Genomic DNA, 26,189 nt, shown 5'->3' on the forward strand with positions numbered 1-26,189 from the left:
AAAGTATTTGAGGTACATGTACTTCAAACTTCATATTAAGATAGATTTCATTTATGAGAAGTGCAGTACAAAAGAACCATACCTCTGGGTGCAGAAGTTTTTTTAGTTATTGTCCTTTGTTAATTTTCATACTTATTTTAGCCAGGCGCATAACTTGAAAGGTCTTTTGGGGCATTGACATAAAACTTCATTCATATAGATCTCATTGAGGAGAAGTGCAGTGCACAAGAACCATAACTCTGACTGCAGTATTTCTATCTTTAAGATATTGTCCTAATTTTAATTTTGATACCGAGTTTTGTCCAGAGCATAGCTTGAAAAGTCTTTAAGGAATTGATTTTAAACTTCAGATACATATTTCTATATTTTTCACTAAGGAGAAGCACAGGGCATAGTTACCATAACTGTGGCTGCAGTATTGTTTGAGTTAATGAAATTAATTAATTTTAATTTTAATCCTTTACCATTAGGCGAATTTGATATTGTACTGAATTCGGCGGGGGGGGGGGGGGTATGGCAGTCTATGACTGCTCTTGTTTGGACATCGTCGGCAACCACGGTACTTTCTTCCGTTACACTTCATACATACCATGGGACAATTGACTGACAAAATATCGTTTTAATAAATATGCATGAGGCAGAAGAGACAACTCTTCTTCCAATGAATTCACATGTTACACACATAAATTGTTCAATAATTATACAGCGTCAGTAGCCTCCGTGGCCGTATGGTCTTGACTACTGCCACATATTATTGTACTGAGAAGGCGAACCCGGCCATAGCGAGAATATTTTTCAAGCGTAAAGCATCTGGTACTTTGCGGAACCAATGAAACTGCCTCATAAATTATTCCTGATTACGAAATTTACCTAGACAAATTGCCCACGGTACACAGCGAAGCACTGCGCAGTATGTATCGGGGGTATCCGACTATGTTGTTTTGATAACATTGATCTTCCAGAAATTATCATGTCTTACTATAGTTTAACAAACAATATGAGCCACAATGTAACCGGGATGCCCCATGCCATACATATATGAAGTGAACGATGTTCTGGCATTTGCACGATTATTTTGAATGAAATACCTGACAAATCCGAACTCCTTGAAATTAACATTTTTGGGGAGTACGGAGTCCAATCATTGCTCACAAATTTGCCTGGGTGTGTTTTATTTGTTTTATAATTCGGCATTTAAAGGGGCAAGACACCAGATGATACACTTGCAAGAGAAAAAGAAACTTGTCAAAACCTACATACATCGATGTGTACAACGCATGGAATCTTACTTACTGATGTAACACATCGCTTACGACACACGCACTTCTCGCAGTTTTTGCGCATTTTTCCAATTCGGAATTTACTTGGTCTACCACGTAAATTTCAGGCGCTGCACTCTCACAGATGGAACGTTTTGACATTTTTTTATGTCTTGGAACGAGCCAATTTATGTGACAATGCATGTAAACTAGTCATATAAGACTGCTTACAAACAATATATCGCAGAAATTTATATTGATATTGAAAATTTGTAACTAAATACTATGGGCTCACCAGTACCAAATTTCACATTACAATACATAATCGGTGCCAAAGTAAACAATTGGTATGACAACTTTAAACTTTAAAAATGCATTGTAAGACATTTTATAACGGACTTGGATGGAAACTTTGGTCGTTTGGGACATCAGTTCACTCGAGGTTTAAGCTCGGGCCCCAGTATCCACGAACAATCGCAGTTATAATGTTTTGTCATAATAGATAACTAAAAATAATTGAACAGTGTCAAATAAAGAACTGGATAACGCTCGTCGGAATAAGAGTTTTGGACCTTTTCTGGCACAGTCATAATGATTTTGTCGAGATAATGGGTCCCCGAGTAGATCTCTTGGACTGATAACCTTATAACAGGCATTCTAGTACATTGTGATGTATACAATAAACAATTAAACAACTACTCTCTTATTACAAATAAAAAAAAATTACCTACCACATTTTGGATTTTGAATTTTCAGAGAATAGTTGATTTTGCCATTTTATGCAAAGTCAACTTTTTCCAGTCTCTTCAAAGTAACACGTTGTTATCAACAAGATTAAGTTCACTAAGATATTCCGAAAGTTTTAGAACATTTGATCTTAATTTGTGAGAAATTTGAATTATAATGGAAAAGTCACTATTAAAATAGAATTGAAATTTATATTTTTTTAAAAACTTGACCCAAAACAGTTTCTGTCATATGAAGCGAACACAGGTTTAAAACAGTTCCTCCCATGAATGTAAAAAGAACGACACGCAAATTAGCATTACATCTAGATTCAGGGTGGCGATTGTTTATGTTCAGCACTGTATTTCTACAGTTTAAAACCTCTCCTAATACAAAAATGCTCCGAGTATTATCAACGATAAGCCAACAAAGTTTACACATTATAGTTTAAGAATTGGATGTTAATCATGTTGGTCATGAACAATCAGGAAGAACCAATTCAAGGGGCAGATTTATTTGAAGATCTATTACTATAATAATTAAGATACATATATGTACACAATACAGCTCTTCAGAACGACTTAACCAATTAAAACTAAATAGTGGAATATTACTGTTTATGCATGTTGTAAGTTCCCATGGGGATGGCGCCGACCCCATGGTACCTATTTCGGGGCAAATAAAAGGGTCATTAAGGCATGAAAAAGAATAAAAATAAAATCAGAAGGAACGCCATTGTTTCGCAATGTTTAGATCAAAGATTACACATGTATGGTTTCGTTTTCCAGCATCGCTATAATCCCTGCGTTGCAAGAACACAATGTCCACGGCTGGAAACTACGAGAATATAAAACACGTCATCATTATTGCCTTCAATTTTGATTTACACTCTCGGGTTGAAGGTTACACTGCAACGATTAAAGATCCATTCTAGAGACACGATAGCACCCGCGTTGTCTCGACGAAAAAAAACAACAATGCATCCATTTCATTCTGAAGTTGGCGCCGGCTCACCTATGTCTTCAGTGTGTTGCTCACCCGATTGTTGCTGCTGTTGCTCCAGCAGCTGCTGTTGTTGTTGTTGTCGCCGAAGAACGACATGGCGACAACGAGGCGCGAAGTCGATGTGGGGACCGCTCTGACATATGTACGGCCGGCTGTTCTCTCCGCCTAACTGCACACAGCGGCCGCCTTGCCGCCGCGTCTGTCACACAGAAAACATGGGCAACAGCGTTAACCTTTGCAACGTTTTAGTCGTACGAACTAAAAAGTGTTTTCATAACAATGCTACTGTGCTTGCAAAACAATGCTGTTTTTTTCAAATATTTCTTTAATGATTATTTATATACGTTTTTTAAATGATTGAAGTGATCAACAACATGCAAACACTAATTTCAGTGAGTTCAGTTTATACAATTTTTTTATTATGCACGGTTTCTTTTTTCCGCTATAATATACATACATAAGTATACATTTCAAAAGTAATTTGACTTTAAAAGTAACTTTCAAATAAATGTTGTACGGTAAACTGAATCTCAACTGATACAACAATCAACAACATGTTGCAAATAATGATACTTACGATCTGTACATCAATGTAACAGTCGACGTTTTCCGGCGCGGGAAGAGTGGGTGTGTACGGATTCCAGCTGTTGGCGTATTGATTGGGGTCGTCCATGGGAGTCACAGTCGTCGAGGTGGTCGTGGAGACGCCAGTGTCCACCGACACTGCAGAGTCGTATGCTTGTCTCAGGTGGTTAGGTAGTCCCTAAAGAAAATTATCATCAGTTGCCACGTACAAAGAATATAAAATGTCAATATTATTAAAATTAAAATTAATCTAATGATGCGACTTATATCAATTTGTTTCAATATGATTATTCGATTTTTCAAGGTTTCTGTTTTTGGGTGCATAGCAAATGCACCTCACTCAAAATGTAATTACGAATGAAAAAGCTTGACTTACCGACGAGCCAATCCTAGCTCCACTCCGGAAGCGCCCTCTTCTGTGACTGCTTTGGGCATGAAGCCCCACCGCAAACAGAAGGGCCGTCGCGAGGACCCGCAGAACAAACGTAGACCAGAAATTCATCGCGCACTGCGAATGGCTTCCACTTCCTAGCACAGAACGTGAAACTTCCGAAACGCACGATCGGCGGCGAGTGATTGATGCGTCTGTCCCAAAAACGCTCCTATCGGATTGAATTCCCCGTTTCTGTAATCATTTTAAAATATGGATGCACTTTCAACTGCAATTACCGCCGTTGTTTTATATTCATTTCCTGGTATTAGAAGAATTGCCTTTTGTGACGTTTACACAGATTTAACATCACTGAAGTCAATAAAAAATCCTTTATTAAAACTGCCTTTCATGCATATAAACTATTTAAGATTTGCTTAAAGTAATACAATACGTGTAGTAAATATAAACATTTCATTGAGCGGAAATTTCCTTACACTATATATGTATTGTATATGTACTTAGGAAAGTTTTTCAACATTAGTACTGCAGCACAGTATTAAGTACGAAATCTCTCCTAATGTTCCGGATGAAAGCGGCCACTGTCGAAAATCCCTCCAAGGTATGAAGTCATTCGTAGGTTTTATGATGAAGTGGCACCCGGCACTAATCACTTCTAGGTATGACATCTTTCCTCACTTTTTTATGAAACGACACCCGGCACTGTTGATTTTTTTTCCATGTACAAAAACCCTCATATTATTGTATACATCGGCCTAGACACCGGATAGACGGCATACTTTATGTATCAATCACGTAAAAAGGATCGACAACACCTATCGCATTCTTGTCTTCAAATCTGCTGTCGTTTCAGCAAAAACCAATGACATAAGGTATAGATGACCCTTTATCGGTCAGGAAAATAGATGACACTGTATCGGTCAGTGGTATTGATGACACTGTATCGGCCAGGGCAATAGATGGCACTTTATCGATCAGAGATATAGTTGACACTGTATCGGTCAGGTCAATAGATGACACTGTATCGGTCAGGGCAAAGATGACACTGTATCGGTCAGGGATATAGAGGACACTGTATCGGTCAGGTCAATAGATGGCAGTTAATCGATCAGGGATATAGATGACACTGTATCAGTCAGGGAAATATATGACACTGTATCGGTCAGGGTAATAGATGGCACGGTATCGGTCAGGTAAAAAGATGGCATTGTATCGGTCAGGATATTAGATGACACTGTATCGGTTAGGAAATAGATGGCACTGTATCGGTCAGGATATTAGATGACACTGTATCGGTTAGGAAATAGATAACACTGTATCGGTCAAGGAAATAGATGACACTATATCGGTCAGGGCAATAGATGGCACTGTATCGATTATGGATATTAGAAGACACTGCATCGGTCAGGTCAATAGTTGACACTGTATCGGTCAGGGTAATAGATGGCACGGTATCGGTCAGGTAAAAAGATGGCACTGTATCGGTCAGGATATTAGATGACACTGTATCGGTTAGGAAATAGATAACACTGTATCGGTCAGGGTAATAGATGGCACTGTATCGGTCAGGTAAAAAGATGGCACTGTATCGGTCAGGATATTAGATGACACTGTATCGGTTAGGAAATAGATAACACTGTATCGGTCAAGGAAATAGATGACACTATATCGGTCAGGGCAATAGATGGCACTGTATCGATTATGGATATGAGATGACACTGCATCGGTCAGGTCAATAGTTTGCACTTTATCGATCAGGTATATAGATGACACTGTATCGGTTAGGGAAATATATGACACTGTATCGGTCAGGGTAATAGATGGCACGGTATCGGTCAGGTAAAAAGATGGCACTGTATCGGTCAGGATATTAGATGACAATGTATCGGTTAGGAAATAGATAACACTGTATCGATCAGGGAAATAGATGACACTATATCGGTCAGGGCAATAAATGGCACTGTATCGGTCAGGGAAATAGATGGCACTGTTTATGTTAGAGAAATAGATGGCACTGTACCGGTCAGGAAACTGGCATGCACTGTATTGGTCAGTAAACTAAATGGTAATTTATCTGTCAGAAAAATAGATGGCACAATATCAGTCAGATGACCAGGAATTATGAACAATGTACATAATAACATCAACCTGAAATGTTATGTAATACTACGCAACCAAACTACATGAACCCATCTTGTGTTTGAATTTGGCCTGGACAACCAAACGTGCACCGTCTAAAGTGATGTACGTTATAAACACATATCAACCAATATTGTTGACGCATTGATAATTGTTTGAAAATAGTTTGTCTGACTATTTTGTGACGTAAGCGTCATACGTCTGCAACAGTGCTGAAAGTGTAAGTGGGTATTTCCGGGAGTAGTCTTTAACTGTTTTATTCAGTGTTTAACAACTTTTCATAAAAACAAAGTTCAACGCCACCGCGACTGTCATGCTTGAACGACAAGCCCGTAAGAGATGCTTTTGAGAAAGAAAACACAACAAGTACAAACGAAAACGAAACCATTTTAATTGCGGTATTAAAAAGAAACTTAATCCAAAACATCTTTCAATGACAAATTATCTCAACTTAATAAATGTTTCAGTCCTGCAAGTTTTCATATTGCTTCAGTTTCTTACGCGTACATATTACAGCGGTAGGGACATGTTCGTGTTAAAAAGGGCGTGCCTAGTCAGTAAAACAAATGATTCCAACCATTATATACCGTTATCATTTATTTGGAGGTCTTTATGAAAAATAAACGTTTACATGGCTGCGCTACGCTTGAACGTGTAATTACCATCAAAACCTCTATATAAATAATAACACATACTTCAATCAGTGTTCGTCCCAAAACATTTTGTTTTTGATAGCAATTACTATAAAGTCTGCAGTTATTGCTCAGAAGATGGATGTGGGATTCAAACAGTTACCATTTATTTTTCTGAATAATCTCCATATCGTTGGGATCAACTACGGAAGTTATGTTTTATGTTTCAATGTTATTTATGAGCATGGTATATAACATATGCATGAGAGGTTACATAATATGTCAACACATATTTGAAGATGCACTTTTACTCACAAATAAGATTAACCACAACAAATACAATTACAACCAAAAAGGATGAATACATGTCAAAAACAATAGTTCTTATGAAGGATACCGGGTTTAATTTGAAAGAAAGGTGCATAAAACAAGGTATTTCTACATTATGAGACGATAGTAGATCGCACTAAATCTTTACGCACTCACCAATCATTTAATATTTCGACGTTTTCAGCTATTAAATACACAGGTAAAATCTTGTTATCAATAATTTATATTTTCATTAAATGCATTATTTAGTAATTAGTTAAAGGTTTATCACTCAAAATTTATGTTTGTTATACATGTGTATGTAGTGATTTTGAATAAGAGTGTCACTTTAACATATTACTCAAATTTAGGTTACAAACGCAGAACATTTTAGGAAGCTAAACTAAATTGATATTTCAATCCTGAATAATATCTCAGTTCCCAAAACGTATTGAATTCTTATGATTTAATTAGAACAGGGATGCTAACAGGCGGAACATTTAGAACTGAAAATTAAGTTTGAGCATGATGGATTAAGGCCACAAGCAGCCAGGGTTGATGTTTCGACATAAAGCGGCAGTACAATATCTTGCGACATTTTGCGTTACAGATACGACTTATAACGTCAGGAGGTTTTGTGACATCTAGCGTTGGTTTCGACATTTAGCGTCAGCCTTATGACATATTACGTCAAGTGCGACATTTAGCGATGGTGCGACATTTAGCGTTGCTACAGTAAGATAAAATTCGAATGTTTAATAGCATGTGCAATACAATAGAAAAAAAACGTTTTTAACAAACGGTTATGTTTATTACTTTGACAATCACCGAAGTGCAAGTTGTCGAGATCATTTGGTGAGGTATTTTTCAGTTAATCCATTCAATAATGCAACAATATGCTTTTATTAATTTACAAAATATATTTCCAAAAATTGGTCAACTTGTTGCATAATTGATAATTAGAACCACTTCAATCCAGGGAAATCAATTCTATTAACTTTAAGACGAGACATATCCAGCAAAATTTGAGTACAATGCGTCGCATGTTCATGACTTTATTACCCATTTCGAAAGCCAGCATTTTCGATTGATTATTTTCAATTCTACATTCCAACTGATAAACAAAACAAGCATTTGTAATTTTCAATATTTATTAGAATCGTCAATATCTCTCATATAACAATAAAGCACACATCTACTAAAAACTTAACGTTTAAACATTTATTATGTATTTTAAATACAGTTTAAATAAATATACAAAACTATTTATAGCACTATAGCAACTAAACATTAACAATCTGCAGCTACCAGTTAATGTTAGATACTGGTTCAAACGTAACAAATATGCATTAAGAGAGAGAGAGAGAGAGAGAGAGAGAGAAATATATATATATAGAGAGAGAGAGAGAGAGAGAGAGAGAGAGAGAGAGAGAGAGAGAGAGCGCGCAAGGGAGGGAGAGAGAATATGTATATGTTTCATCAAAGGCAATTTCACTCAGGTCAATGAAATATCACGAGATATTTCATCGGAAGCGACGTTAAACATCATGATGTGTGTATCCCCACATTGCACTGTTCAGTTGTGGTTATAGGACACTCTCATTTCGATGTTCGTTGCAAATAGCAATACAACCCATGAGAAACCTGGAATCCGAGGTTGATATGACTTGCTGTAGTCCGGGAGCTTGTAACGAGATCCACTGGCAGATGCGTGGTCAGTCGGGTATTTTGAGAAGGGAACCTCGGCGTCGACATGCTCGTCACTGGTGCTCCATGTTGACGATGTAAACAGCTGGACTGTGACGCTGATAGGTAAACAAAGTCGGTTTAAAACAGCTACAAAAATTAGTCGGTTTAAAACAGTCACACTCACATTAATTTGTTTATTATCACAATCATAGTATGTCCTTCTCCTACGCACTTATTATGAAATAATACCTTTGTATTTGAAATGTAAACAGTACTTTTAATTAAATGAAGAAGTCAATTTGTTGTATTGACATGAACGTTGTTAATTATTCATTCACGTCCATGTTTCGGTAACAATTCAAACATTAGATATTGCCTACCTTTATCGATTCGCCAAATGACCTACTGCGCGAATGCTTTCCCTTCTCGGTGCTGTTTTGCACTTTACCGGTGCGGTTGAACGGTTTAAGGAGTTTCTTTGCAAACTGGACATGGGCAATCAGCTGGGCCAGGGCAGTCTTTGTGTCCTGAGCGCATGTGTACTCCTCGGGCGACTTTCTCTCCGCAATTGTGTGGACGGTGTTCACAACGCTCGAGCTACCGTTCTGGAATATACAATACTGTTTCTTACATATGCCCCTTTCCTCTAAGACTTTCAACAACATTGGCATCAATATATATTTTGCAAGTATTATTCGACGCTATTGCATTATATTTTTAACACTTGATATCCGAAGTATGTTGTTGGGTGAAATTAGCAAACGTAATGTGATTCGGTTTCTAGTATTTTCCAAATTTGAACAAAAGTATGAGGTTCGATGAAAAGTATCCAGTAAATTACGACGGCTTAATTTTCACTGTTCAACCTTATCTAAAATATACTGCATGATTATTGGAATCATCATTGTTCTCACCTTCTGTATATTTGCGCGGTCCTTTTCGTTGCAGGGCTGAGGAGTGAGCGGATCAATACTCGGGTTCTTCGTCTCCTGCCAGAAGTTTGCTACGTCGGCTGCAATCTCGCGTGGAACTTTAAAGATTGACTCCGTATTCTCGATCATCAGGGTGACTGCTTTGCTCAGTGTTCCAGAGACGCTATGGAGGCCCTCAGCGGAAAGCTTTCGGGGACAGAGGAGGCTAGGTGCAAATACTACACCGAGGGATGCGGTGGCCATCTTGTTCTCTGGGCAGCTTGCGCAGCGGTGCAGCAGCTGAAGGAGGGTCTCGATGAAGGCAGCGTTCTCCCGGGGCAGAAGCAACATCAGCATCTGAAGGGACTTGATTTGCTTCTCCAGTGCGCGCTTCTTCTCTTGCTCCGACACACACAACTTGCTCATGTCTGAATGGAGATGATATTGTATCAATTAAATAAAATCATGTAAATGTATTTATGTTTTGAGTTAATTTTATCTTTATTAGATTATTCTCAGAACCAATAAGCGATTCATGACTTGAAAAATCACGTTTTTCTTGAAAATTCTACCCTTTTTAGCATAACACTATCTCGCAAATCAATACTCTTACTACATGTATTGTGTTCTTTGTAGCAAGGAAGGGACCATACCATTTTATTGATTTTATTGACTTGTTTATTCTCTCTCTTTATCTGTCTTTAATTCTTTCTTTTAATCTCGTTTTAGCCCAGTGTTTCTCTCTCTCTCTCTCTCTCTCTCTCTCTCTCTCTCTCTCTCTCTCTCTCTCTTTACTTTCTGTTTCTATTTTTCCATTAAACTGTACATACCAGCAATCTTGAGGTGAGCCTCGAAATGTTTCTGAGTGAAAAGAGGGTCGGGCAGCTCAGAGAGGATCTGCTTGAGAACGGTGGCCACGTCGTGGGAGGAGAACGTGTAGTCGTTCAGGTTGAAGTCCCCGGTATCCCCAAGAACCAAACCCTTGAGAAGCCTTTGGCGGGCCACGTTGCCAGTCTTGCGGAAGATGCCCTCGGTCTCGATGTTTTCTGGTCGAGAGAGATAGTCCACAAGCTTACTCATGGCGAACACCATTTCCTTCGATAACGGGGTCGAGCTAGCGCTGCGATCTGCAAGAAGAGAGGAGAAATTGTAAATACTTGATTGAATTTATTAACATATGTTTATATTCAGACGCCCCATTAAAATAGTAATTGCACTGTCTTAGACTTCTGTAATTTAGTAAAAAATGGTTTATAGGTCCGTGTTATTACCAATTATGCTGTTTTCCTTTTTTCAAATACGCTTACCATCGCAAGTAATTACCTTTTTTCTTAGAGAATATTGTGGTGGCCTTCTTCTTGTTGGCGATAAGGTCGGTGACGGGGTTTGGGACGATCTCGTCGAGTTTCCTGTCGTCCATCTCGAGCAGAATGGAAAGGTGTGCCTTGCAGAATGTCGTCAGCTTCTCCGGCATGGCGTCACGGAGACGCCTTACCCCACGCTCTGCCTCGGTCGGCCCGCTTCTTTGGGACACACCCTCAGTCTCACACAGGTCTTTGGCTGAAATGAGACAATACGTTTTAAACAATGCTTTTATTGTCATTGACATCAATGCTGCATGTATTTTAAATACATTTTCGCAGTTAATCAAACTACAGAACGTTCTAATAATAATAATAATAATAATAATAATAATAATAATAATAATAATAATAATAACAACAATAACAATAACAAAATCAATAATAATAATAATAATAATTAAAGTAATAATAATTGTTAAGGGAACAACTTTAATCAAGTACTTACATATCAACATAGCTTTCAGGTTGCACTTTTTTATTAGATACTTTTCCTTCATTTTTGTGAACTTATCAGAAGCAGGTGAACACTTATTTGGTGTACACACCATTCTGACCTAGGCTCAGTGTGACTAAGGATTAAATTAGATAAAGGCAACGTTTGTCACTCAGATGATTTATTTTACTTAAAGCCAAACACTAGCAAATACGCATTAGAAACTTTACACTTCCAACAATCACAGAAGTAACATTAGCAATATAACTTGTGCTCAATATATTGAAGGGCTTTTGCTATTAGCTGAAGTAGTAGAAAAGATTGTTTCTTTAAGACTGAAGTGATAGCGAAAACCAAGGAGTTTATATACAAACTAAACACATTAGATATCAATTAACAGACACACAGGAAAAGGACACACTTTTGCCAAGTCAATTTATGAAAACAAAAGACTTAAGTGTCTAGCACTTAAGAACACAAAGGTGGCAATTAACACCAGGTAAGTGCAGTATATAAGTGTGACCGTCAGTCCGTCCAACTGTGTGTGTGAGACCCTGATGCCAATTAAGACGAGGTAAAACAATGGACAGGTTGTCTCTCGTCTAGACTAGACTTTTATGTAATTTAAATTAATTTACAACCACTTAAAATAAATGTCTGAAATTAAAGATTATTTCTTGTGTTATAATAAAAATGCATTCTGCTGGTAATTCAGTTTATTAGTCTGAATAATTCAAGTATGACTTTAAGGCAAACAAATTAAACTTCATGTTAAAAACATTGATTTTAGTACAATAAAAGAAAGAAATCATTACTAAGTCTTGTATTTGGTGTAGATAAATAATAATTCAATTAAAAGAAGACAATTCGCAACTAGTATGTTTTATTTAGTCGCTGTATGCACATGGTGAAATGATAGGACATTACAATGCACTCTCTGTTTTTTTTTTCGTCATTGACGATTAATGTGCAATTCTTATAACGTATTTTCAAAACATGTTTATTGGAGGGGGGTTAATGTTAAGCAGTTGAGATCGAACTGTATTGTTTTTAACTTGATATGTAATCACATATGATTGAGATGGAATTATTAATGTGAAAATAGTTTCTACACAACACATTCACCAAATAACACTGGTCGCAAATGTTAGCAAAACAAATGTGGAATAACATTGGAAACATTTTTCAAGTTTAAAAGTTTGTTTCACGATACAGGGTTTCATGAAACATGGATATTAAATCACCCGCACTGTCAGAGGTCAGTTTTTAGCTCAAGCCATTTGTAATTTGTAATTGACCATAAAAATCATCATACTTAAAATTACATTTGTACCAAGTTGCAATGAAAATCAATATCTGAAATATACCTGGAACAATTTTTGATATACCAAACAAGTCCATTTAAGAGTTTGTAATATTTTGCGTATATTAACAGTAAACACATGTGTAAAACACGAATATGAAAGGGAAACTCCTATAAACTGGAAAACTCCGTGAAGTTCTGGTTTTGACCTGAATTGGAACTACGCGTATATTGCATAATAGTTTTATAAATAAGATACTACAGTGGAGGGAATTCATATGTACAATTCATGTTTTCTTTCTCCTGCCTGCACTGCTCTAGCAGTGAAATAAGATAATTGGACGAAATATAACTGGACGCATTGAAAGTAAGATGGACGAAAAATTATCCTATTCTAATGATTCTTCTTTTCATATAGTGCTGTTACGGATAATTGGTCTTAAAATGTACATTTGTAAATAATGTATTATACTCCCTTTGTTTAAGCTATGATCTGAATTGAAATACTATAATTGTGCTCACATTCTCATTAAATTGAAGTTGATAGGCATAATAGAATAACACACTAGTATAACAGTTTAGTTAAATCTGAATACCACCTTTTGCTATGATGCCTGTTTTATTCTGCTGCTCAAGGAATACACCGATTCAGTATGGTGGGTGGGTTTGGTTGCGAGTGGGTTTTGAGATGTGAGGGAGTGAGTGGGCGGGCGGGTGTATCGGCAGGTTGGGTGTTTGGACGGGCAGGCGTGAGAGCGAGCGCGTGAGTGCCGTGCTATTATTCATATGCTCTTTTTTGAATATCACATAGAATGAATCATCGCTCAAGCCAACAGTATCAGTGCTTTGATTAGAATATGTTTTCCGAGAGTTTATAGAGATTTATCAACAGTGCGTGTATACCACTTGATAAATTGTGTCATAAATGCCTAATTGGAAGGTAATATTTTGCTTCGAATAAAGACTTTAAACGAAGAAAACTTCACTAATTTTTTCACCATTTTAAATGAAACATAGCGCAGTCTACGCCGCTTACGGAGCCCCGCATTCGGTTTTTTACAAGAGTTTGATTAAGAGTCTAGTTTCTTAAATCACTTCGACTCACCTTTTCCCAATACGGCTGTCTGACGAAGCACTGTCAAAACATTATTTTGGAAACATGTTTGTCGAAGTGTTTGATAAAACTAATCATATTACTTTATCAAACTCCGTTAATAGAACGAAGGCGGGGCTCCTTAAGCGACATAGACTGCCCTTTGTTTATTTAAATTGTGGAGTAAAAGAAAAGTTATTTTTGTTTAAAGTCTTCATGTTAAGCAAAATGTTGCCTTCCAACGTAGCATATATGACGTAATTTATCACGTGGTATATGAAATAGCAAATGGGATTTTACTGTTTTAAACTGTTTTGAAATCGAATCCCGCTCTCAAATCCTAGTCAATCGTCTGAGCGCGCAGGTCTTGGACAAAAAATCGACTACGTCATTTACGTTGCGTTCACTTACAATTTGGCGCACTTCTCTGAAAAACAACAAAATCCTTTGTACACATATTATAAAAAGCAACAAAAAAGTTTGTTTTAGTGAACGATCGAAATATATTTTACCTCATGAATACAAAAAGTAATGCACCAGTCCATTGTAACCACGGCCTCCCCTTGTCCGGGAAATAGCGAGGACTTTGACTTTCGGTCTAGCCAACCCCGGCTAAAATCCCCGCCCTTCGGGGACGAACAGATGGTAAAATCTCCGCCAAAAGCCCTCGCACCCCAGAGACCCTAGGTAAGGCCCATTCCCCGCTATATTTAAAGCGAAACTGATACCGCATTCACCCGGCACTGCGGGGCCACCTGAAAGGTAAAAACACGGCCCATTTCCCCCGCCGGCTATCCTCGGTATACCCCGGACCTGGGGGGGGGGGGGGGCGTGGTTACAATTGACTGGTGCATAAATATCTTACCGCGTGGCTATTCCACTCGTGTGATATAAAGCTTTTGGTGCTCACGCGATGAAATATATTATGATCTAACACTGAAGCAAACAATATTCCTCTATATATTCGTTTGTTGCGGTGGGGTAATTTAATTCATTAGTTTATAGTTGTGTGAATTTTCCAGGACGTTCGTACCAAAAGTTTGACAGATATTCATTAGTTGATAAAACATCAAAATGATTTGCTCGACATAAAATCTTGTAATGTTTTATTTTAAATCAAACGTTTGAAAAAAAACCATTCCATAATAAACTGTAAGTTGTGTTTATTTGCAAACAATCTGCGTTTAAACATTTTTAAAATAAATAATAACTTTTAGTTTTGCATTTCTTTGTTTTGATTCTAAACACAAGTTCGGGTTTATTTTGAGACACTTTACTTACAATAATAAAAGTGCAGAAAAATGGTACCGCATCATATTAAGTTACAACATTCGCCCCTTTGAGCGCCATGTTGTTAGAAATATTTGGACAATAAATACATGCAAGGACCGAAATGTCAGCTGATTCAATATGGTGACCTCGAAATAAAGTACTGATCACGCCCAACCTCCATGTCAAGTTTGAGTACATTTGGTGCAGGCATTGCCAAGTTATCACTCGGACAAGATTTTCGAGTTCAATGTCATAATGAACCATTTGACGTACTGACCCCTAATCAAAAAGGGGTCATCTTCTGGCCACACGTCCATGTGAAGTTTGAGGAATATAGTTCGTTGCAGTGTCAAGTAATCGCTCGGGCAAGATTTCCGCGTTCAATGTCATTATGAACCATTTGACCCTAATGACCCCTATCAAAAGGGATCATCTACTGATCACACCTTCATTTGAAGTTTGAGGAATATCGTTAGATACATTGTCAAGTTATCACTCCGACAAGTGTTTCGCATTTAACGTCACTGCAATCTTTGACCTAATAACCTCAAAATCAATGAGTTTATCTTTTAGTCACCTCACGTTCATGTCAAATATGAGGACCATGGATGCCGGCATTGTCAAATTATCATTCTGACAAGCTTTTGCATTCAATTTCACTTTAACCTTTGACCTGATGACCTCAAAATAAAAAGAGGTCATCTTTCAGTCACGCCCAACCTAAACGTCAAGTTAAGGACCATATGTCAAGGCATTGTCGAGTTTAAGAAATGAATCGGACAAACTTTTTTGCATTCAAGGTCATTGTGACCTTGACCTTTAAGCCAGCTACCTTAAAATCAAAATTGCTCTTCTACTGGTCACACCCAACCTCCAAATTAAGTTTTAGGACAATAGGTCAAGGCATTGTCACTCGGACAAGCTTAAGTCTACCGACAGACATACAGACAGATCGATGGTTTTGTCATTGCGCCAAAAATAACGCGAGGGTGCGGGGATTTTACCAGCAGTTAATCCCCGCAGGGTGGGATTGCACCGGGGCTCATTTATTATAGTTTATTTAAACAGGGATGGTAACAGACCGGAAATCCCAGTCCTGTAAATTAAGTTTGAGGATAAAGGATCCCTAAGCAGGGATATGGGGCTAAAACCCACAATGAAGTGTTTGTTATATGTTGTATATTGTTAACAGGAATACTAGATTGATCTAATCACACGTTCAATAATACGAATAATTATGTATATCGCAATATTTATTCGGGGGCAAACGGCTTTTGTCATATTTATATATTTCTTATAATATATAGTTGAAAAGCATTATTAGTTGTTAATAATGAGTTATATATTTGCATTATGCTGTGTTTTGTTATTTATTCCCTTATAAATATATAATACAAGTAAATGGAGATAACAAATTAAACTTTGCTAAGAGTTCGTTTTGTTATTGGTCCGAAAATGGTGTTATCTTCTTTTTAAAAACATAAGGACGATAATATATCAAACTTTGGATGTTAGGTTATAGCACGGCTTTTCCATATATGGTCACTAAATTAGATCATACCTTAACCCCGTATTATTCCGTTTCCGATAAATAGATGAAACATTTTCTATTAATTGGTCAATGCAAACTGATTGTCGACGTGATATATACGTTACTGGGTATGTAGGTGACCCAATATGAGATGAACGGTTCAAAGCTTTGCTCTCATCCGATATGGTTTCCGTTCCCCCGTATATCCCATATCTGGTCACCAGTACTAACCACGTAACCTACAATATCAAGGCATGTAATATGCAATTGATAAAGATAGGTTCGAACTTTATCTTTAAATCATTTCAAAATTGAATATAGGTTGCATGTATCCATATGACATCAGAAAAGATAAAACACACACAAACAATAAATGTAGGGCTTGTGTTATTAATGACCATCAGATACGAGTGAAGATGAATACATATAACGCGTTTAGAAAATGATTATTAATTAACAAAATAAAGCCAGGTTAGGTTACAATTCTTTTGATGAGCAAGTGTGTTAGAAATATGCTGGCTATACCAGTAGTTTCGATTGTTTTTTATTTGATTTTTTCATTGAAATAATACCACTCAAAAGTTACGCCGACAGGGAAGAGTTCCATTTGTGCACGAGTTTACCCCTTCGATGCAACTGATGTAATATGGACAAAACATGCAGTTTCTTTTTCAAAAACTCGTTTTGTGTATTTCTTGTCTATGTTTTGTGTGTGCTACACAGCAAACTAAGTACAACGACGCAATTCGAATAGTCATTCTATCTGATGGAAAATATTTGGAAGAAATAAAGCAATCACTGAAGAAATTGGACTTCATTTTTCATAGCAACGTAAGTAATCATTACTTATCTGTTTAAATAAGTATGTTTAAATGTTCACAAAGAACGCTTTAATCCTAAATCAAGTTATCTTTATTTCCTAATATTAGCGTTTATTGTTTTCAATTAGTCAAATTGAACACTCATATTTAGACAAATTGCTTTTTAAAATTACGTTCTGTGAAAGGTTAATTTGTTCTTACTCTCTTTCATATTAACCAGCATCTGTAAAAGTATATCGTTTAACTTCTATGGAAAAACGTACCGGAAATCGTGAATACATTCAGTGCAAAGTTGAAAATATGATGCTATTCTAGGATTCGAACCGACAATCAAAAACCGTACGGGATCTAATGGCTTAAGCATACCCCTTAACGATAATTTTTTTTAAATAAAGACGAATAACCTTTTCGCTTTCACCCCCGACATACTTTAATCTACATTTACTGACTAGAGCCCTGATTGACGGTTGAACATATTGATATTTAACTGATAATCTTTAACGACTGCCTTCAAGATTAAAAAGGTCAATTAATATACCCATCGTGTCGTCTGCGTGATAACCTGTGTCATTGTAATGATACAATCAATCATTATCAACAAATTTTAAGCGTACTATATATTGAGTTGATTATCATGTATTCAAGTTTTTATTCATATATCTTTGTTTACTGTGAAGACGAAGTAATTGTGTTTATTGTTATAAATATCTGCTTGGAAAAGTGTGGGTGGATCCTCCACAAATCCATTTAACCCACAACCCGATTATAAACCCGATTATCAACCAACATAAGGCATATTTAAAAACTTTTATGACACATGAAACATTGTTTAGTGTTTTTTTAATAATTTGCTTTTCACGATTATTTTTTTTAGGTTTCAAAATGGTTCCACTCACTACACCAAGGCGGTTTTAAGAGTGTAGGACAAAATCCCCCCGGACAAAATCCCCCCCCACTCATTTTTGCATATGTGGACATAATGATTAGGAGGAGTATGTCCGCCTTGTAAATTTGATGGGAGGGATTATGTCCGCCTTGAAAAATAGGTGGGGGTTTATTTCTGCCGATACAAAAATGAGCTAGAGGGATCTGTCCGGGAATTCGAGGGATTTTGTCCGCCATCCCCGGTTTTATGTTAGTGATTTATTGAAATTAGGCAAAAGGAACGTGTTTTTAGTTAACGTTATTATAACTTAAGTTTAATCTAGCACCAAACGTATCATTTCGTTTGATTTCAGATTAATGACCACCTCTTCATATTTGAAAAGGAAACAAACGCGTTAGGAAGTTACCAACTAAGTTCAAAGGAGCTGACAGATCTTCGACAGTCAAATATACACGTACATATAGTATTTCTTTATCTTAGAAGATGTCTTGAGTTGTCAACAAAAATCTTTCAGATCGGTACTCATGCCACATAAAAATGATAATTAATGCATGATTACTGCATTAACTTGTAATTGGAAGTTAAAACTATCAAATAACCTGCTTTGCTGAATATGATATTTGGCGAGCATATAATTTATTTTATTTGGTATAAATATCGCGATACGATAGAAATGTGACAATATTTCATGACAAACATTTGTTACTTAAGATCTGGCATAATTTGTTTATGGTTTAGCCTGATCAAATGTGTTCATAGCCAGATTTGGGTAGAAAAGACACACTGAGAAGCATATTCATGAAAAGACACGTTTTTGTTAAAAATGTACATAAAGTAAAAGTACATATATTTCAATGTGATTCACTTTGACTTATTCGTCAAGAAAATGAAAGATGATTGACAATTAATATGTTCTACTTGTCCTTATAAATTTGCAACATAAAACTGGAATAGGTAAAGAGCACATGCATTTGTAATAAATGTTAAGAATTAAAGCTATTATGCAAGTCAAGCCAATTCGTGAAGTGAAACCAAGGTAACATGTAATTGTTTTTCCAACTGCTGCTTTTTTCAAGAGTTTCGCGTGTTTTTATCCACATTTAAATACGTTGGATATTTCAGATACATTTTGAAACAGACGAATTCGTAACCCTTTCGCACTTTTTAAGTTCCTTTCCTGAAGCACACTCAGCTGTTAAACACTATTTCATAAAGCCAAAAGGCACTACGTCCGAAAGTACATGATTCATTGTTTGTTAATTTCTTTTTATTTCTTGTCAAGTGATTTAGTTTTATTGGGCGAGAGCAAACTCTCAGATCATAACCAGAAGCAAACTGCCTTAAACTTGGTCCACAGATCCTCACTTTTCGAAACCATTTACATACTCTCAGATTCTTACACTTAAACTTCCAAATTGACCTCAAATTTTAGTTGACTTTTCAAAAGATTTTCTTAATTGAAATGCTAGCTTAATTACACCACGTGATACTTTCTTAACATCGCATGACAATTTCACTGTCTATCACAACTATAGGGAGTTGTCATTCAAGCGTTTCAGAGGCGTAGAATGGAACTAAGCAAAGCACTTGTTTATTAAATTATTATAAACAAGGTATTTTAACACTGTTTTTGACAGCACTTAATTCAACCATTAGCAGTTGACCTGAGTTGAGGTGTTTAATCTTCAATACTAACAAGTGTATATGATTTTACCAAAAGTGCTAAAATCACATGGCTTCAAAATTTACAAGGCCAAATCTTAGGAGTGTACAATATGCAATGTATCGGGTCCAATATTTATGAAACTGAATCAAATATTTATTTTGATAATATTATTGCCTAGTTTGAAACTGGGTCATATGAGGTATGAATGTATCTCACTAGAAAAAAATGATGTCCGGAACAAAACATTGGTATTGGTTGGTCAGACTCTGTTTAAATTGACGTATAAATGTTCCCCTTGGTATAACCTCGGCATACTTAAAAGTGGGTCACATGGATTAAAAAATGATGTCATTTGGTGACATCTGAGAAAAGTCTTGAGAACAAACAGTGGCAATGTATCTGCTCCAATCTTCATGAAACTTGATAAAAATAATTGCCTGTAGATATCAACTTTTATCACTACTATTAAAATAATTTGTTGTTACGTCCATTGCGCTGATGTAAATTTGAGAATATCACTCATGCATCAGTAAATTATAAAAAAAACACACAAGGATTTGACATTAAAAGTTAAGATGACGATGCTTTTGGAAAAACAAACATAACTTATTTTTTATTAGGGAAATGGTTATTCTATTTTTTAAGCAAAATGTTTGAACATTACAAACGAAAACAAAAGCTAAAAAATACATTCTATGTTATAAAATATCTTTCTGGCTGTTGCTGTTATTCGAACTCTCTGAAAATTCACACACCAATCAACTGATAAATAAACTGAAATACCCTAACATAAATCAGAATGACGTCACCAAATATCAACTAAGGAACGTGACCATGGGTGATCGCGATTGAATACACACCTATACTGAAAACTTGGAAACATGTTATATTCCAGTAATTATCAAAATTTATTTTGTTAACACTTTTGACATTTCAAATATTTCATTCGGTAAAATGCGACCATTGTAATGTGGTCAATGTCCTTTTCATGTTTTATTTGTTTCTCTTGCATTAACTGTTATTATATAGAACAAACATGCCTTCATGAAAGTGTTATTGTTGAATATTTCTAAAACTATGCACTGTACCACGAGCAGAAGTTGAATTTAGAATTCATACGTAAAAATGCATTCCACAGATTGAAAAACTCGCACAGAGCTACCTTTTGTACCCCGAATCACCAAATGTAGCAGACGAGGGAACACATAGTAGGGAACAACGAAGTCTAAAAGAAGATCAATTTGTGAGTATATATAACGTAAGCTTGAGAACACACAGTGTTAGTTTTGCCTTATATATATTTTTTTTTATTATTTTGAAACATTATTTTAATAGGAATCCAAACATTAAACCTCACATATGTATTATTATTTTTTTTCGGCAAAAAAAATGGTTTTATTTGGGTGAATGGATACATATTTTATGAATCAAATGTTTATAACTAGCAACTCTATATTGCATAATTCATATCAGCGCATGCATTAACGTTGGTACGATAATAATACATTTCAGCATATTCATCAGAACTTCATGAACATTTGTCGACCATATTTCGACCAAAGCTTGGCAATTGACCTCAGCTGGAAGGAACATAATGTCAGCGGGCGTGATATTGTTGTCGGGGTAACAGACGTTGGAATAAATACAGACAATGTGTACCTACATGAAAATATACAGTTGGATTTATCATACAATTTTGTTGACAACAATTCAAATACGATTCCTACGATTCTGCCGGGGATAATTGAATCTTTGCATGTGACAAACCATGGCAACGCATGTGCAGGACTTATCGCACGCCCAAAAACAAACGCTTTATGTAATCCATGTGGATTAGGCGTGGCGTATAAGGCAAAGGTGGCAGGTATAAACATGTAGTTTTATTTGTTTTATTTAACCTTTCGAACGGAGTACAACACGTAAAGTGCGTGGTATTTGAAGGGGTATAATGCATGGTTATATTGAACTAATGACTATCTGATAAGTATTTTACCTATGCGGTAACAAAAGTCATTGCTATCTTTAAAACAATTTTCTCATCCACTTGTTGGGGTAAGATAATTATATATTTTTTTCTCATTTATTTTCAACATATATCATACATAATATTATTTTTTTGACAATCTAGTTTGCTTCAATTATTACATTGTATACAGTATGAACATTTTTCTAAGTATTAACACTATCATACACTAAACTTTCCTACAGATTTGCAAATAGCGAAGGTTCGAAAAACACATTGGATGTTACCCCATATTGACTCTGCAAATTATGCAAAAGCTCTTGCTTACAGACGTGACGCTATTCACATATATTTCAACAGCTGGGGTTCAAATCAACCATTTACTGAATTGGAATTTTATGAAGTTGATGTTTTGAAAGAAGGTATTAAACACGTGAGTAATTATTTATGATTTTTTTGCTGAAAAACTTATATATACCAGTAGGGGAGTGGGACTCGGACAATCGCGACTTTCGCCTCATTTTTGAAGAAGCATATCAAGCGTAGTGTTTTGTTATTATCAAGCAGATGCTTGAAATCAGGTAAGGATTATAAGACGTAAAATTCCAAAAGTTTGCAGTTGTTTTAATAGGTCATTTTATTTCCGCTGGGAATCCCATTTGCAGTGCGAATGCGCAAAACCCCCCACACCATAACGTTAACATGCAGCGAAAAAAGGTAATGTGTGAATATACTTGAATTGTGATTATCGTAGTAAATGTAAAAAGTCATGAAAAGTTACTCAACCGTTTCATTTCACAGTAAAATATGTAAAATGAAGCTCGGCTAATATGAACGTCGTTTCATTACAAAACATAAAAAAGTTATTTTTACAAAACATAAAAAAGTTATTTTAATAATTTAAAAAAAAACAACCCAAGAGTAAAAAGATTCCACATCGATCCAGGGCAGAATATCCGGTTTTGCTGTTAATTTAAGTGAAGCGTCCGAGAATAACGTCTGTCAAAACCCTTTTGAACACCTCATTCAGAGCCAACGAAAATAGAGTTTATTTTTATAAGTTCACTTTACTTTTGCATTATTTCAACAGAACAATACCTGAAGTCTAATGAATCATTTAAAATTTAAAAATAAGTTAAAAATAAGAAGAACATCTTAAAAAGTATTGAAAATGTGTCAGGAAACTGCTGGCCTTCTGCTTCAGCCAAAGGTGATAACTTTGCAAGAGCTAAGGCAATCATTTTCTTCAAAAAGCGCCAAAGTACCCCAAGACTGTGATAATGGTTATCGGCAGTAACGTTTGTTAACTGATAATTAATTCTTAAAGGGTCGAAACGGACTGGGGTCAGTGTACGTCTTTCCTGCTGGCCACCCTGGTTCTGGATTGGTCAATTACGTTGGAAGTATCCCAGTGGCATGCATGGATGTAAATGGTTCTGTGGCTGACGTCAGCCAGGTTAATGCAGCAACAATTGTGTCTGTGTTTTGTAATGGCAGGAGAAGAATTGATGATAGAATGGTGAGTTATATGGCTTGTGCAGTGTATAGTTACCCTAAATAAAATGCGATCACATATATTAATAATGAACTATCAGAAAATGGTTTAATAAAACAGAGAATATTGGTTTAACAATACAACGTATCTTCATATGGTGGTCGACACTCTCATTTGCATTATTCTCTCTGCAGATTACAGTTGGACATGATGACAGAAGATGTTTTACGGAATTCGGAGGTGAATCTGCGGGAACCGCCATTGTTTCTGGAATGATCGCCCTACTGTTAGAAGCAAAGTGAGGTCTACTTACTGAGAAATATAAGTTATGCATTTTAGTTGATTACTATATTATGAAATATATTTTTTATACTATTTCAACTAAGAGTGTTTACTTTAGTCGGATATTGCTATCAGGAAACTTGTTCAGGATTGAATTTACCGAAACGCACATACTTTTGTGTTTGTAGCCCGGCTCTATCCATCAGAGACATTACACATATTTTGGTCGAGTTTAGTAGTCATATTGGGATAGAGGCTTCGTCGGAGTTCCTACGCAATGGCCCTGGAAAGCACTGTATGTTGAGCATCAGCATGATTTTAACAATATATAAAAAAATTACGTATGACACTCATTTTAATAGTTGTGTATAGTAATCACTAAAAATATCAGCTCTAAATGAAATAACGATAATGATTGATACATGAATTTATTCTATTTAGTACATCTAAAACGCATAATACAATAAACCATCCAATGAAAATGTTCTGTAAATTCTGTGACAAGTATATAAGTGTATATTTCCGACAAATTGTTTATGTTTGCAGCCGATTCCGTGTGCAAATTTTGAGCAATACAGTATTTTTGACAATAAAAATAATTTTTTTAAACAGAAATTTAAGCCCATTCATTCCAGTCTGAAATTTTAAAAGTCAATAATCAATGCAAACAACTCGTCATTTTTACATTACTTTTGAACCTATGAGACCTCAAATCGATGTTTTCTTTTTTGGTTAGTCAAATGTATTACTCATCTGACAAAATGATTTTCGGAAATGTTCACTTTGAATTTTAATCATTGCATACCAACGTAATTACAGTCATCAAATTTCAATAATTTTAAAGAATAAACCAAAATGTCATAGTTATGGGAGAACTTTTATAATTATCATTTATCAGATAAGAGCAGTTTTTCATTTTGCGTCCTTACACTCGTCTAAAATTTTCAAACAGAAATTCTGAATTTTTGCAATTACACTCTGAACATCTTATGGATATACGTGTAGTGTATGAAAGCATATTAATTAAAGTCCAAACATTTATTAAGAAAATTCGTGTTTTTAAAAGTACTGACCATACTTTTATAATGTTTTATATTAAATATGGAAATATACATCTCAAATTAATGATTATGCATGTTTAGATCATCCCAGGTTGGGTTTTGGATATCCAAGCAGCTCTAAAATGATCCAGGCTGGGAAGCAGTGGAATCGGTTACCCCCTCTATGTTCAAAAACCCTTGAATTTTCAAAACCATCCGTGTAAGTATCTAAGAGTAAATTCAGTTCAGATATTTGATTTATTCGAAAACTTTTCAAACTTCCGTTTTACATGTGAATAGTCGTTTGCGAGTCTGTTTCTTTTCTTAATTGTCATTGTATTATGGTAATATACACATTGGTACTGCATATTGATTTAGGAAGCTATAATCAAATTAAAGTTTTATTGAGGTGCCAGAGAAATAAATATTGGCAAAGGTCCGTTGGTGTCAAACGTGACTTCAAGAATCGAAATGCAGGACCAATAATTTATTTAGTATACATCTTTGTAATCAAAACCATACAAACTGCATAAAGCAATTTACATATTAATAATTAAATAAACAATTTCCATTTATGCCGTCATGATAACTCCGCTTTTTGATACTTGTCATGACGAAAAGTCAATGGATTAGTTTTTTTCGTGATTATGATTTTTGTATGGTTTAATACCTAAGGAATATTTCCTTTGTCTTAAATTCGCCAATTTGTGATTCGATTTAATTATAAAACATAATCAATAACGTATATTCACGATCGGATGAAAATGGAAAAAGTGGAGTTTGTTTTTACAGTATTTCACCCCTTCGTCTTTGCCACTCACCACTGACTAATTATTCGTTTTGAAAAAACAAAACCATAGTTGTCAAAACATCTTTTAACCATGATAACTCTATCTGTGTTTTTCTTGGTTTATTACCTGTTAAGAGTCCCTCAGATGCTGTGAATTAACCATGATCTGTTAAAGGGACTAACTTTAACGTTTGTCCAGACGCATGTAAAACTAATATTTGATTTAAAATTGAACATTACACTCAAAATAAATCAGCTGATTGGTACGTGTTAGATTTCTGCGACACATCACCATGCATAGAGAAGATGGAAGAAGTTCTGTTTCAAATGAAGTTCGTGTATTCAGAGCTGCATCATATGAGACTGTGGGCTAAATCTCCTAGTGGTACTGTATCAGAGTTAGCCAGTATCGAACCAAGATTGAAAGGGAACAAGGTAAAGAAACTTATGGCAACATTTCGGTCCAACCACTTTTGGGGAGAGAACAGCGAAGGTAGCTGGCATGTTTATATCGGATGCAATATTTCCAAAGAGTCTGAATATCAATGTAAGAGTTATACATGTATTACTAACACATATGGACATAATCCAAATTCAAGTTGTT

At 35.7% G+C, this 26,189-nt stretch overlaps 3 protein-coding genes across 3 annotated transcripts; 1 reads left to right on the top strand and 2 right to left on the bottom strand.

Moving 5' to 3' along the window:
• Window positions 1–2,483: 2,483 nt before the first annotated feature.
• LOC128225149 (uncharacterized) lies at window positions 2,484–4,171 on the bottom strand. Its single transcript, XM_052935195.1, has 3 exons — window positions 3,952–4,171; window positions 3,568–3,753; window positions 2,484–3,189 (listed from the first exon to the last, which is right to left on the bottom strand). The coding sequence occupies exons 1-3, from the start codon at window positions 4,075–4,077 to the stop codon at window positions 2,974–2,976; spliced, it is 528 nt and encodes a 175-aa protein (XP_052791155.1). The 5' UTR covers window positions 4,078–4,171; the 3' UTR covers window positions 2,484–2,973.
• Window positions 4,172–8,806: 4,635 nt separating this feature from the next.
• LOC128216004 (rho GTPase-activating protein 19-like) lies at window positions 8,807–11,558 on the bottom strand. Its single transcript, XM_052922601.1, has 6 exons — window positions 11,456–11,558; window positions 10,970–11,206; window positions 10,477–10,773; window positions 9,650–10,074; window positions 9,116–9,361; window positions 8,807–8,851 (listed from the first exon to the last, which is right to left on the bottom strand). Exons 1-6 carry the CDS (start codon window positions 11,556–11,558, stop codon window positions 8,807–8,809), a joined length of 1,353 nt encoding a protein of 450 aa, XP_052778561.1.
• A 5,729-nt stretch (window positions 11,559–17,287) lies between these two features.
• LOC128216015 (PC3-like endoprotease variant B) lies at window positions 17,288–26,057 on the top strand. The gene is made up of 10 exons (XM_052922612.1): window positions 17,288–17,473; window positions 18,702–18,803; window positions 21,154–21,258; window positions 21,528–21,879; window positions 22,224–22,411; window positions 23,306–23,497; window positions 23,668–23,771; window positions 23,944–24,050; window positions 24,898–25,015; window positions 25,860–26,057. Exons 1-10 carry the CDS (start codon window positions 17,300–17,302, stop codon window positions 25,957–25,959), a joined length of 1,542 nt encoding a protein of 513 aa, XP_052778572.1. The 5' UTR covers window positions 17,288–17,299; the 3' UTR covers window positions 25,960–26,057.
• Window positions 26,058–26,189: the final 132 nt, after the last annotated feature.

This window comes from Mya arenaria, chromosome 2, assembly GCF_026914265.1.
Source record: "Mya arenaria isolate MELC-2E11 chromosome 2, ASM2691426v1".
Lineage (NCBI taxonomy): Eukaryota > Metazoa > Mollusca > Bivalvia > Myida > Myidae > Mya > Mya arenaria.

Bases quoted from the DNA above. Each gene is read 5' to 3' on its own strand.
- LOC128225149 (XM_052935195.1), bottom strand. From the start codon at position 4,077: ATGAATTTCTGGTCTACGTTTGTTCTGCGGGTCCTCGCGACGGCCCTT. The intron at 3,754-3,951 runs GTAAGTCAAGCT...AATTTTCTTTAG, and splicing joins GAGCTAGGATTGGCTCGTCG to GGACTACCTAACCACCTGAG. The intron at 3,190-3,567 runs GTAAGTATCATT...TCTGTGTGACAG, and splicing joins GTTACATTGATGTACAGATC to ACGCGGCGGCAAGGCGGCCG.
- LOC128216004 (XM_052922601.1), bottom strand. From the start codon at position 11,558: ATGGTGTGTACACCAAATAAGTGTTCACCTGCTTCTGATAAGTTCACA. The intron at 9,362-9,649 runs GTGAGAACAATG...GGCATATGTAAG, and splicing joins ACCGCGCAAATATACAGAAG to AAACAGTATTGTATATTCCA. The intron at 8,852-9,115 runs GTAGGCAATATC...TTTACCTATCAG, and splicing joins CATTTGGCGAATCGATAAAG to CGTCACAGTCCAGCTGTTTA.
- LOC128216015 (XM_052922612.1), top strand. From the start codon at position 17,300: ATGCAGTTTCTTTTTCAAAAACTCGTTTTGTGTATTTCTTGTCTATGT. The intron at 17,474-18,701 runs GTAAGTAATCAT...GTTTGATTTCAG, and splicing joins ACTTCATTTTTCATAGCAAC to ATTAATGACCACCTCTTCAT. The intron at 21,259-21,527 runs GTGAGTATATAT...AATACATTTCAG, and splicing joins GTCTAAAAGAAGATCAATTT to CATATTCATCAGAACTTCAT.